Source organism: Saccostrea cucullata, unplaced genomic scaffold, assembly GCF_032062105.1.
Source record: "Saccostrea cucullata isolate Sc308-1 unplaced genomic scaffold, CSIRO_AGI_Scuc_v1 ctg4012, whole genome shotgun sequence".
NCBI classification, from domain to species: Eukaryota; Metazoa; Mollusca; class Bivalvia; order Ostreida; family Ostreidae; genus Saccostrea; species Saccostrea cuccullata.
Window position 1 is genome coordinate 35,464 of NW_026931754.1, and position 13,819 is coordinate 49,282.

At 31.2% G+C, this 13,819-nt stretch overlaps 1 protein-coding gene across 1 annotated transcript; it reads left to right on the forward strand.

Annotated features, from left to right (window-relative positions):
• Nucleotides 1-5,617: 5,617 nt before the first annotated feature.
• LOC134233452 (kielin/chordin-like protein) lies at nucleotides 5,618-13,814 on the forward strand (the record flags this gene model as incomplete). The annotated part of the gene is made up of 9 exons (XM_062715421.1): nucleotides 5,618-5,772; nucleotides 8,991-9,116; nucleotides 10,550-10,678; nucleotides 11,310-11,432; nucleotides 11,647-11,769; nucleotides 12,190-12,312; nucleotides 12,640-12,762; nucleotides 12,901-13,020; nucleotides 13,792-13,814. Coding segments are annotated over exons 1-9 (951 nt in total), but the record flags the coding sequence as incomplete, so codon positions are not given.
• Nucleotides 13,815-13,819: the final 5 nt, after the last annotated feature.

Here is a 13,819-nt window from a genome sequence, read left to right on the forward strand (position 1 = left end):
ATAACTTTTCTATGGTCAACTCCCCTTACTTAATATAAGGGAATATACCTACATCTCCTGCATACGGGATTTATATCTCTCAGTTGATTCGATACACTAGTGCATGCTCTACGTATGAACAATTTCTAAAACGAGGTAAATTATTGACAAAAAAATCTTTAAAGGCAAATATCAGCTGTAGATAAATGATCAATACAATGACCTAGAAGGCAAATACAATTTATCATTGAGTCAATTGCTGACTGACGTTTTTCATACTGATAGTTATGCCATTTTATACACGCTAATTTTCAATGGATTTTTCCGTTATTTCCCGAACATGACAAGGAGCATAGATACGATGGGTGTGCTAGTTCGGCAAGGGATATGCACTCCTCAATCTTGGCATCTGATCCAACCTCTGTTTTGGAGGTCCCTGTTTGCTCTGCTCCAAATTTGTTTTGTTAATGGACTTTTTGGCTTAAAATGTTGTTCGTTATATCCATAAATTTCATTGAACATGTATTTTGTCAATGGATTTTAAGCTTGATTTTTCATTATAATATTCATATATTTGATGACTACTGAGATACCGTTATGCACTACCCTCGTATAGCCATGCTGTTAGTGTAAATGTATTTGATGATTTCTGTGTAATACGAAGGGTTGTAAAAAAGTTCGTGGACTGAGGCTATAAATTAGTACTATGAAGTCTATGCTTTCAAAATTTATAAAGAATATGAAGACAACAAAAAATAAAATTTGAAAATTTTAGCTGATTACGTTTATTGTTTGCCAATTTATTATAAAACAAAAACGACATTATATGATCACCTGGCGCCGCCGCAGTTTCGTGACGTCCGACAACGTCATTGTTTTCAATGTCCGCTTCTTTTACCTCATACACTTGTGTTAATTTTGATGGGATTCTCTGGAGCTGAGTAAGGATTTAAACCCGTTTTGTTCATATAACTTTTAATGCCCTGAACAGTGGCTTTAAATGCTTACAATATTGCAAATGGATTTATACACTGAGAGAGATCCTCGCTTTGTCGTGTCAGCATATTTTGCTTTTTGGAGTTTAATATGTATAACATATTCAACGTCATTTTGGACGTGATTGATTTTTTACCTTAACTACAAATCAGCATTAAAAGAGCATCTCTTTCCTCTCTGAATTTAATTTGGCATTAAAAACAAAAACTCTGAATGTATTCTAATTAATTTTCTGTAGCCAGTTTAAACTATTCCTAGGTCTATATTAGTTTTTTTTTTCAGGGGCAAAACTTTATAGAATGTTGGAAAAGGAACCCCCCCCCCTTTGACGTCATTTCCAAGGCCTTATTTGTTTGAATGCTCCATGTACAATTTATGATAAAATTTCATAGAACTTTCAAAATGAGGTTAAAATTCCATATTTGACGAAACAATAGTGTCCAAACACATACCTGAATTGATAAAATTTTTGCATGCCAAATGTTCATATCAAGAGAGTTTTTCTCGGTTATACGTAGGTCGAAAAAACGTCGTGTTCGAGGTTGCGTCGGCTGGGCATACCAATGCTTGCAAAAACATTACTTTTTTACTAAAAATTAACATTTATGATTCGTGGTTTATTATATGGATAGAAAAAATGATGCCAACTAGATACTTTAAAGTTCAATTATGTAACTAAAGCGGTTTTAGTTTTATGGCGATGTACCACAAACTTTTTTAATATTCCCTCGTACGTAATATTTTTTTTAAAAGCAAAACTATCATTCCGAGTATTTTTTTCTAAGAGAAACGATCATAACCAAAAGTATGAAGAAGTAAGGAAAATCATATCAGTACCGAACTTCTTATCTACAGGTGTTATGGTATATTTAAGCGATACATTAATTAAAACTTTTTCTACAATAATACTTCTTTTTCTCTATTTCTGTTTAAGGAATATATTAATTTTATTAATCATTTGAGATTTATAAGAAAACGGATAAAAATATATCTAATGATTGACAGTAGGATATTAATTTCATTCATCATATTCACTTAGTGACCTTGTGTAGTATAATGTTTCCATTTGCGTCAAGCAAATTCTAAAGCAGATTGATTAGACATAAAAATGAAGTCACTGGTATTATTTCAAGAAGGAACTATATGTATGATTCAATCGCTGAGCTTTTTTTTTTTAAATATCTGGGGGTTTTTTTCTTTATAACTTTCTTTGGCTTCTTTATAGCAGTGTGTCATTCCGTCGAGTACGATCAACAAAATTCTCTTTTCAAGAAGAAGACATTTCGTAATTTTTTTTTCTTTTAAAACTAAATTGTGTATGTAAGACTGAAAGATGAACCGGAAATTTTAAATGCAAGAAAGGATATTAATCTAGATCATTTTAAAATATTTTATTTGACTGAAAAAAATCGGTCACATCAAGTAAGAAGAAGGTACAGTTTGAGCTTTATTGTGCCCTGAAAATTTAATGTTCTCAAAAGGTTATGAAACTGGCTTTAACAATAGTTGAGTAGATGAATGTGATAAAGCATGAAAAAATATGGCATAAAGGAGGACCTTTCTCGAAGTATGACATGAGTAATTTGGTGCATTTCTAAGTTTAATTCAGAAAAGCATCAAAAGGACTCATTTCTGTGCGAATTTTCCTTTAGAAAATAGTGTCTTCCACCGTCGCCCACTTTAATTTTTGGATATATTATGTAAACTGCTATGAAAAATCACATATCTCAAAATCTTTCCGGGCGACGGTGGCAGAGCATGTTTTCTTAAAGAAAATTTCACTGAAAATTGATGTCTTCTGCAACCTTTTAAGAAAATACGGGAAAATACACAAGTTAATGACGTCAAAATCAGCATTAAGGAGGTCATATGAGAAAAACGACTTGCATATTCTTACTGCAAGGGATTCCTATGATTAAGAAAGAATGAATTTTGATTTCGCATATCACTTTCATATTTTCGAAAAATATCGGGCTTAATTTGTATTGAAAATGTATCTTCTTCTTTGCAATTGCAATTTAAATGAAAATTTAAAAAAAAAAATCAACAGATCGTTTCACACGGTCACATGCATAAGTGATTTATACCATTGAAATCTTCAAAATGATATATTGTTTACCAATTCTTCTCATTTTTCCTTTTTTTAAGTTTAAAATTGTCTTTGAAAGTGATGAAAAATGTATTTATTTATACACATCACCATGATGACAGAAAAAAATAGAAATGCGATGTTTCACGGAAAAAGGTAAAACTCTTACATTAAATTTGATGTTTGCATCTATTAAAATTAAGATACGTCAAAATACCTACATTAATCAATCAAAACATCCATTCATCATATATATCATATGTTCTTCAAGTGTGGAAAACTAACCTGTTGATGAATATAAAGCACTGTGATTTGCTTAAAAACAAATACAGATGTTAAGAAAACAATTTTATGAATATAGGTTTAAAAGAATTATGCCAATTATGTTTTTGTTTTAATTTTGTTTTGAAGAATATCAGTATGTTTTACATGTAGGCACCATAAAAATGGAAAACTTGAATCACCTTTATTCAGTCGCAATTAAGAATAGTATGTTCTTAAAGAAAAAAAGACAATCTTTAATATAAAAAAAATCAAAAAGGCTGACAAAAAATAAAAAAAAAGATAATTTAATTCTTTCTTGGCGTTTGATATTCAATGGTCTGACTTTTTGAAAGAACACAATATTTAATTCCTACTTTGCTTATTTTTGTTTATTTGTTAAACATCAATTTAATTAATTTTCACCGCGACTGAGAAGCCATTACTTGTCTTTGGAGGGTTGAAATGAAGATATGTCTTGCCACTCAAGGTAATTTAGCAGTAAAGATTAAGGATTTTTTTTCTTGGTAACATCGACTGCGACAGAGAACCTTGCCTTATAGGGTCTTATCCTGCAGTGGAATTGGACAGGTCCCCATGTCCTCTAGTGGGATTCGACATGTCTCCACGTCCTGCTGGAATTCGAATCAACTCCTTACTAATAAGCACCAGTAAGCGACATAACCATGAACTCCTTACTTTGTAGTAAAAGAACAAACGCTCAAAATTTGTATTAATATGTATAAAATGACACTGCAATATTACATATAAATTTTCTTTTTTGTGTAAGGTTAGCTTTTAAAGAACCCTTGAATTTTGAAGAAGAAAAAAAAGGCCATGAACAAAAATCAAACAGATATATAAAAAAAGATATAATTATAATAATAAAAAAGAAAAAATTCAAAATTATTCTAAATTTAATAATATTTATTTCTTGGTTAAGCAAAAGAACAAAAAAAAGAAGAAAAAATAGATATGCTATATAGTTAAAAACAAGTTCTAGAAGAAACATGCTCAATTTAAAGATAAAGAGCCACTTAGGACTTTTTAACCCTGGGAATTTTTGAAAAATCAAAACTGCTCGGTTTAGATTGAAAATGCAGTATTTATTACTTGGACTATTGGTGATCATATATCTACTGAACATGACGTACGTTTCCCTTTATCTAATGCATTATGACGTCATGAAATTCACCCGTAAATTTGTTTACAATGACCTTAAATTGAAGCATTTTTCCACATTTTATATAGAACACAGCCTCTGATCCAAAATATGCAGTTCCATAATAAAATATCCCTTTCTGAAGATTAAAAAACATGTTTTAATGTTTATATCTTGGGCTGTGCTCATATTTTAATTCTTTGCTGAAGGTAGTCAAAGATGCATGTTTTCTGCAAAATTCAAGAACAATGCATTTTTATTTTCTCAAAGCCTGTTTTCCAATACTTTGATTTTCAAAAATAAACTTTATTATAAGAAATGTAAGCACCAAGACTCTACTGGTACTTTATTGTGATTTATGAAATGGGAAAAGAGTGTGATAGTTTATTAATTGATATAAGGACAAGGCCATTCTATCCTCAAAGTGAACCTAACTCTTTCAGTTATGTATCAAATCAAATACAGGGTGAATTCCTGTTTTCTTTGTAATTTATTATTCATACCCTCTTAAAGCTCTTTCATTTTTTAAGGACTAATTGAAAACAAGTCATTTTTAAACCTCTAAAATGCAGTGGGTAATGCTGGCTGGACAATAAAAGTTAAAACAAATTTTGAAGTTAACTTATCAACATAGCATTAAAAACTAACATTTTAAAATGAAACTAAACCATATTTAGCACCACCATGCATAGTGCAATGTTTTTGTGTTTTTAGGTATTTAAGCTTAACCATGGGGTTAAAAACATCACGTTCCAAAACGCCCATGTCTTTCTTAAAAATCTCCTCCAGGATAAAAGCAAACAAGATAAAATGCAGAAAATAATCCGTTTCCTGTTAAAGTTGTCACGGAACTTGTTGGTTTCCTGTATTTTTATTTGTATCATCATATCACTCACCACATCATGCATCAAATTTCTTAGTTGAAGAATTCTTGCGGGGCATCACAAGTTAAATTTGCATTCATTATCATCTTTGACACTTACTTAACGCCAACAATTAAGTTGTCAAAGGCAACATACCACCACTTAAAAATAAATAAGAAATCTGACGTATGTAACATGTCATAAGCAACATTGCTATTAATATTCTTTGTTACATTGTGATGTTATTCCGGAACATATCCTGTCAATATAAAAGCCATTGTATTTGAAATCATATTTCAATATCATCAATTTAATTGACAATCATTTACTGACTTTTCTTTTTTTATTAATTCATACAAACATGTTTATACTTTATATTCTTGGATTGCATTGCCTTTTCGTGGTGCAGACATACGCAGATTGTAAGTATTTTTTTTTCTTATATAAAATTACAAAATAAATAATTTCTTAGATTTTTTAATAAATGACTTATATACACGAGAGTTTTGTTCAATATACTGTAACTTCAGTACCGGTGCCTAGCAGTTGGTTACGGTTTGGGAAAAAAAAATATTTATTAAAAGTATTTGACAAATTTCTCATTGCTAATAATGCGATTTGATTTCTTGTTCAAAAATTATATTTATTATCAAGTATTACTATCGATTACAGGTTTGTTATTTTAACTCAATACATGTATCATTTTTTTTTTGGTGTCGTTAAAGATCTAAAGCTCTTGCAAAAAGCGCTTATATATTTTTCACAACCGATTAAATACATGTACCAAAAAACAGCTTTTAGCATAGGCATGCTACTGACAAATTGGTTCATATTACAGAGTTTTCCATTTTATCATAGGTATGCTACTGACAAATTGGTTCATATTACAGAGTTTTTCATTTCATTTCTTTAAAAACTGTAAATTTACAGCTGTTATATGTATAATGACACAGTTTACTACTGATACAATGTACCCATCGTTAGGTCGTATTTGCGTTGATATGTTTCGCAACACCCGATAGGCTATTGATTTATACAGTCTGTACCATAATGACTTCAGTAACTAATTCTGTTGTACCTTATTGTTACGGACAGTTCATATTGGATGTAACCGGTCTGAAGGGGAGGCTTCGTTCTTGTCGGCATCTGATTCAACCGCTGTGTTTTCGCAATTCTGGTTTAAATTTTTTTCTGTTATTGATTTCAATTCTTTAACAAGTATATGTAATTGATAACTGTTCGGTTTTTTTTACCCAACTTTTACACAGTGTCAGGTATCAGATAAAAAATCATACATACATTTTCTATTTCACTGCCTCATCATTTCGTTGCAAATTATATCATTATAACTGCAATGTAATGAATTGCTGTTAATGACATTAAAGAAATAATTCTAACCTTTAGGACTTTGAATATTTTTAGGCTATTTTATTGCAAAGGACGACTTTTCTAAGCCTTTAAAATACTGGAAGAAAGGTCAAATGAGGAGAAACATAGGTTAAATGCAGAATACACTCAAAAGTTAATAAAAATACAAGTACGATAACTATGAATCCCACAGCAGCTTAAAAAATTACAATTTTAAACAGTACAAACTCAATATTAACCTAATATATTTTAAAGTACTACTGTAACAGTGTATATATTAAATTTTGTTTCAAATGTTATTAGGTCGCCTGTGTGACGCAATTGCTAGAGCATTAGCTCTACAGTCAAAGAGTAAGGAATTTGTTCTGTTGTCACGTGTTTGAATCCCACTGCCAGAATTTGAAACTGGTCCTTCGGAAGAGACCATAAAATTCGAGGACCCGTGTCGTAGTAGATGCTGGCAAGAAAATTATCCCTCACTGCTCCATGACGAAGTATGGATCGAATTTTGAAATCCTCCAGCCTCAAGTGATGGCTTCGAAAATTCTCGATAAGAACTTCGGCAAATAAACAAAACGCTGATATAATATGATTGTTTTGCTGTCCCTAGTACGTGAATTTATTGTGAGAAAGGATTCTTTTTAAACGTAGTACTCCGGTATCTAATGGAAAGTCATTAGGTCATGATTCTCATTCGAGTCTCAAGGTTTTTTGGATGACACATAATATCCAAACAGTTCAGATGAATTCAAATACAGAAAAAAAAATTAAATTAACACTCTTATGGTATATGAACAATGTCATACTTAAGGCTAAAAACAAACATTGGTCTTATAAAATTTGCGCCGAAAGACACAATTTCACTTCCTTGAAAGTGAAGTCATGGCGCATTTCGCGTTCACTTTTTAATTACCAATCCTCAATTTTATATTTGAATATGAATCTGATTATCTGCAAATGCGTTGTGCTAATGTTAGAACAATGTAAATCACAAATTTTGTATTGCTTTACTTTGAAATAACCATGTGGTAAAAATCTTGTACTACTTTAAAGGAAGCTATCAAATACAGTTTATCAGATTCTCATTATATTTATAAATTTCCCATGGCTAATTCGTCATCCATATGTCAGGAGTGTGGTTTGGGAATCTTAGATCAGTATTTAAATCAGGATATCGAAATAATAAAGTGATATTATGGTCCAATTTTCTATTTCTATACTTTTTTTCCCTATTAGGTACACAGTAGCGTTATGCACATGTCTCATTGTTCAATTTCTTTGTTTGTTTTTTCATTGCGTTTCATTTTCTTTTTTGATATTATACTTTGTTCTTTTAAAGAGGTATGAGTATATACCTACTAAGACTTACATTTATTTTTTTCTAACATAATAGTGCTGAATTTCAAAATTTGGCAAAGACTCCAACTCACTGAAGGAAAATAAACCCTGCCTAGTGCGTCGGATTATAAGTGAAATGTACTAAGGACGGAGTATGAATAATTACATTCTGTTGACCTTAAAAGAAAAATATGGAATTCCAATATAGTATAAAGAAGTCATCTGAAGAAAGGAAATATCCTTTGCGTCGATTACAAAACAATCAATGCGCAAAAGCTACAACATTTTAAGAGCACATAAATTATGTTAATTTCAAAACAGGGGTTATAATACCGTATAAAAAGAATCTTTAGCGAGGATTTAATTTTGGCATTATTAGCGAGGCTAAAACAACCAGATTATTCACCCTCATTCTTTTCTTAAAATAAGTATATACATGTAAATTTTCTTTGCTGCAGATTTATTCTGAAATATGTTTTCAACCTAAATCAGTTTTACTGAGGTATGGCCAATTTTAAAACCTTCTTTCATTTCTTTTAAAATATTACATGGATGATACTCCATCAGAACTTGAACAATCTGATATAAGGGAATCAAAACTTGTTTCGGTATCTCTTATTTAGTAATCAGTTTACCATATTAAAATTTTTAATCTTGCTTAATTGCGCGTAGGAGTCCAAGCGACATTTATTATGTCATTATAATTAATTGTATGCCCTGTTTAGACAAACAAGCATTAAATATAATACCATTCGCAGTAAAATTAATGCGAATTTAAATAATGAAAAAAGAAACTGCAGTCACAATGCATTTGTTGCAAAGAGAATTGATGCGAATAAAAATTTATTTCTAGATGTAGTAAGGCTAGTATAATGATATCCCACTTTTCAACAGATGTGCATTTGACATGATTCGGTTTTTTTTTCTTTTTTAGCTCCTGAACCTGTTTGTTCAGATGGTTTTGAATCATACACACCAGGACAGATATTTACCGATAGAGTAGGACGGAAATGTAAATGCGAATACGACGCAAAAATAACTTGCCTAGAAATAAACAGAGGTAGGTGCATACAGGAAGAAAATCAACACTATTTGTTATCTGCTTATGCATTCTACAAATATCTATGTGTCTTCGGTATTTAGTAAACAAATCGCAGTAGCATTTTAATTTAACCAAACAAATAAAAAATGCAAATTTATGTTTTAAAAAAATCAGACCAGTTTATTTTGATAAATTTAACAAAATTTGAAATAGTTACCTAATACATGTATAAAGAAAGATTTATTTTGCAATTGATAACTGTTTTGGATCGGGTCAGTGATAAATTATTACGTACTGCCAAGTACCTGACAAAAATAATGACTCATACGTTTTACAATCAAATGTCAACTGTTAATAAATTTCAATTTTGACATACGAATGTAAAATAAGATAATAAGTTGTCAATATTCGAGGCTGTTTTTGTGGGCATGCTATTTGATTTACAGCCAAAAACATTTTAAATAAACAGGGTTTGCTGCAAATATCTTGAACAGCTGTGAGGTGACTGACCATAGGCAATATATCATTTTTGCAATGACAAATTTAAGAAATCTAATTTTCCATTTTAAAATAAACTTATTGCCAAGGAAAATTTTGATTTATGTTTTCAAAATTATTTATATCTTGTCAAACATTACAGTTCAACTCTGTGGAAAAGTGCATTGAACTTTATTTTTATTTTTCTCAATTCAAAAACGCAGGTTCTCTTGTATTTAAAGAGGTTTTTTTTTCGATAAACTTGTATACTTTTTAAATATCGAAACGTTTTCAATAATTTGACGTGATAAAAAACATACTATTTTTTTTCTGATGTGGTCTATCTAGTTAGTTTTTAGTCGAAACCACGCAAAGATTCAGTGTTTTTCATTTTGGTCACTCGAAAAACCCAATTTCAACAATTTTATCCATTATTTTTCATTATTTTTTTTAATATAAATATTTGAATCTCATTTATATACCCGCTAAAACAAAAAGAAAACGTATTTCAAATACAGAAAATATTTATTTTTGCAATTACCTTGATATGGCCTTCAAAATAAATTTTCTTAAAATAACAATATTTGTTTGTTAATTAGATGACATTCATCCATGTAAATTATAATAATTAATTTCGATGCACATCTTTCTTTGGAGATTTCGACAGCTGTTTTTCACTGACTTGAGTTTTTTTTTTCTTTTCGACAAATTATATTAGTATTTGTAAAGTCATTTGTAAGAGGTTATATACATATTTACTCTGTCCGACAAATTTGAAAATACATTATACAGACAGGGACAAAACTAGGTAAATACATTCAGGCTTTTCATGTTTAGTCACATGTTGTTTAAGGTACTGCCAAGACAATAAAAATTGTAAACCAATAGAAATAAACATAAGATCTAAAATTGTTTCAAAATGACTGTCTATGCATGTATATTTCTAACATTTCTTTTATTCGGTTAATTTACAGGATGCGTGTACCTAGGGAAGCAATACAGAAATGGAATGATATTTCCCGCTGAGGACGGGTGCAATACATGTCGGTGTAAACTAACCGGGCAGATATTGTGCTCAAGGAGGCAGTGCATACGAAAAGCCAGTAAGACTCATTCTTGAATATACATATATATATATATATATATATATATATATATATATATATATATATATATATATATATATATATATATATATATATATATGCATGCCACATGCCTGGGATTATGAAACATCCCATGCCTACTAACGGTTTTCAAAGTTGAAAGGGGGGGGTCAAAAAAGAAATAAAGAAAAGTAAACTAGTCAAGCTCTAAAATCCTACCTCGTACTTTGGAGAGGGTTGTGTTCCAATTTTCCTGTACAATATTCCTTTCAAGCGCCTGGGTTTTTAAGTTTTTTTGAACGCAAAGTAAAAAAAGGGGGGGGGGGAGGTAGGCAAGAAGGCAAGAAGCATCCAAATCAAAATTTACATAGTGAAATTGCAGATTAAGACCAGCTCTCGAAGATCTTAATTAAGAAGTATTTCTGATGAAAGTTGAAAATGCATCATGTTTTAAATATTATTAATTGAGCCACTAAATTACAAAAAGTAAAGTTATGATACATGTATACGTACAAGTGAGTTTTAATCAACTTTTTAAAAAAGTACATGTAACAAAATCTATTTAAATCGCTTATCCGTGAATTTTTAGGGAAACAGTATTTATAATCTATTCTTTTATTAATTTCAGCATGTCAACATTTAGGCGTAGTTTACAGAGCGGGGGATACCTTTAAGAAGGGGGATAGCTGTAACTCGTGCACATGTTTAGTGACGGGAAAAGTCAAGTGCACGGAAAATAAATGTTTTCCAGGTACATTTATTATTAATTTTTTCTAATATTTTTTTATTTCATAATGCATGTAATGCGCATGTTTATAGTAGGAAAAAAACTTTTTTTTCATTGTGTACGTTAAATCAGCTGTACTTGAAAATCGCATAAAATCATGACATGTTTCTGCATTACATAGATTGCAAATTTTTCATATGTAAAGTAAATTCCACAATGACGTTTATTATTTCCATAGATTGCCAACATGAAGGCAAAACCTACAAAGCTGGTGCTGTATTCCCTAAGGGAGATAACTGTAACAGATGTACGTGTATGGTGACCGGCTCTTTACTTTGTACTACGGACTCTTGTGCTCCGAGTAAGGAACATTCAAACCTCTATATCATTTGAGGTTTGAAGTTTAATTTTTGGAAAGATTAGTTTCTGGTGTCAGGATTCTCAATTATACTAATAATGTAAATATCTAAGTTTTTTTTTTTTAGAATTTCTACAATATATTTGTAGATGTAAAATTTTGAATTTGATGAATAAGAAAGAGATCGTTTTGCTTTGCTGCTTTCTTTTAATCAAAATAAAAAATCAACATAAATTGCAATTGGAAATCGTAAAAATCATCCCTCTTTATACATGCATCACCTCTGAGGAGGCTTAACTTATATAGCTACCAAATACATGTAGTAATTCGAAATTGTCTTGTTCTGGTCTAATCAAATTGTTATAAATTCCTCAAAAATCCTTCTAATATAAAATTCAATTGACCTCATGTTTCTTTCTGCAGAGTGTGAACACAAGGGCAGGGAGTACGAGGCTGGGTCTAACTTTCGCAAAGGTGACGGTTGTAATGAATGCAGGTGTCTACATGGAGGGGTCGTACAATGTACAAACAAACAATGTTACCCAGGTATGTTGTCAAATAAGTTCATCGCACACAGAAATGACAGAATCCTGTTCAGTCTGACCGACGCAAATTCCTAACTAACCTCTTTGTTTTATAATAAGTCATTAAATTGGTTTGTTTGTAATTGGTGGTGGTGGTGGAGGGGGGGGGGGGCTGGTCCGGGGGAAAGGGCTGGGACAGAGTGCAAAAGTAATTGCTATTTTTATACCTTGCATTCAAGAATATAAAATGACAGTCAGACACAGACACACATCCACAAAAGACTCTCCAGTCAAATGGTGGAATATTGCATTATTATCGTATATTTTTTTAATTTTAATTATTTTACAGATTGTGTTTATCGCGGAGAAGGTTTCATGAAAGGCGAAATGTTTGACAAGGGAGACCACTGCAATATGTGTAAATGTATGACCGACGGAACTGTGCAGTGCTCAACCAAATCGTGTTTCAAAGGTGAGTTCTCTCTCTCTCTCTCTAATAACATGAACACTGATTATGGGAAAAAAATGGATCGCTGTCGGCGATGAGACCTGCGATCTTGATTTTAATGTACAGTGATTTATTTGCAAAACTTTTTTTATGTTTTAACAGATTGTCATCATAGAGGCGTAGTCTACAAGGCTGGTCAGAGCTTCAAGGTAGACAAATGTAACACGTGTTGGTGCATGGTGACTGGAAAACTCAGCTGTACAGAGATGTCATGTTACCCAGGTATGATAAGAAGTTATACATATATAAAGCTATGTTACAACGCGAAATGTAATAAACCAGCTTTTTAGGATTATTACATTTTGCGTTGTTACATTTTGCGTCGCGATCGACGCAGAATGTAATAACGCAAAATGCAATAATCAAACAATTGTGTTTTTACATTTAGCAATATTACATTTTGCGTTGAACTCGATGCAGAATGTAATAACGCAAAATGCAAAACCCCAGTTTATTACATTTTGCGTTGTCATTACATTACGCTTTGTAACAAAGCTTAGCCAAACTTATAGCATAAGAATAAGAATAACTAAAAGCTATTTAACTTATATTTAGGCTAATCGTTAAGACATTATTTACACACGGAATTTGATAAGGATTTTTTTTCACCATTTTCCGATCATGACAAGGTACACACGCCGAGTGCCGGTGTGATCGGTCGACAGGGGAAGTTTTTTCCTCCAAGGCACTTGATCCAACCTCTGATAATTTTCAGTTAAGTTATGCTGACCATACTTCCCTAAGTGCTCAGTTTCTGATTTTTATTGCTTAAGTTGACTTTTTAACTTGATTTTGGTTTGCTTTACCGCCATATTTATTGAGTCTGTTTACAAGATTTCGTGTTTTGTTTGTGACTTTCCAAACTTAAATGAACATGAGCACAAATGCCGCCTCTACTATCCAGTATACATGTAATTTTATATAGAAACAACACTTACTCTGAAATAAGTGTATTGCTATTATTTAAACATGTATCTTCTTTTCTACTCACAGACTGTACGTATTTGGGAAAATCACACAA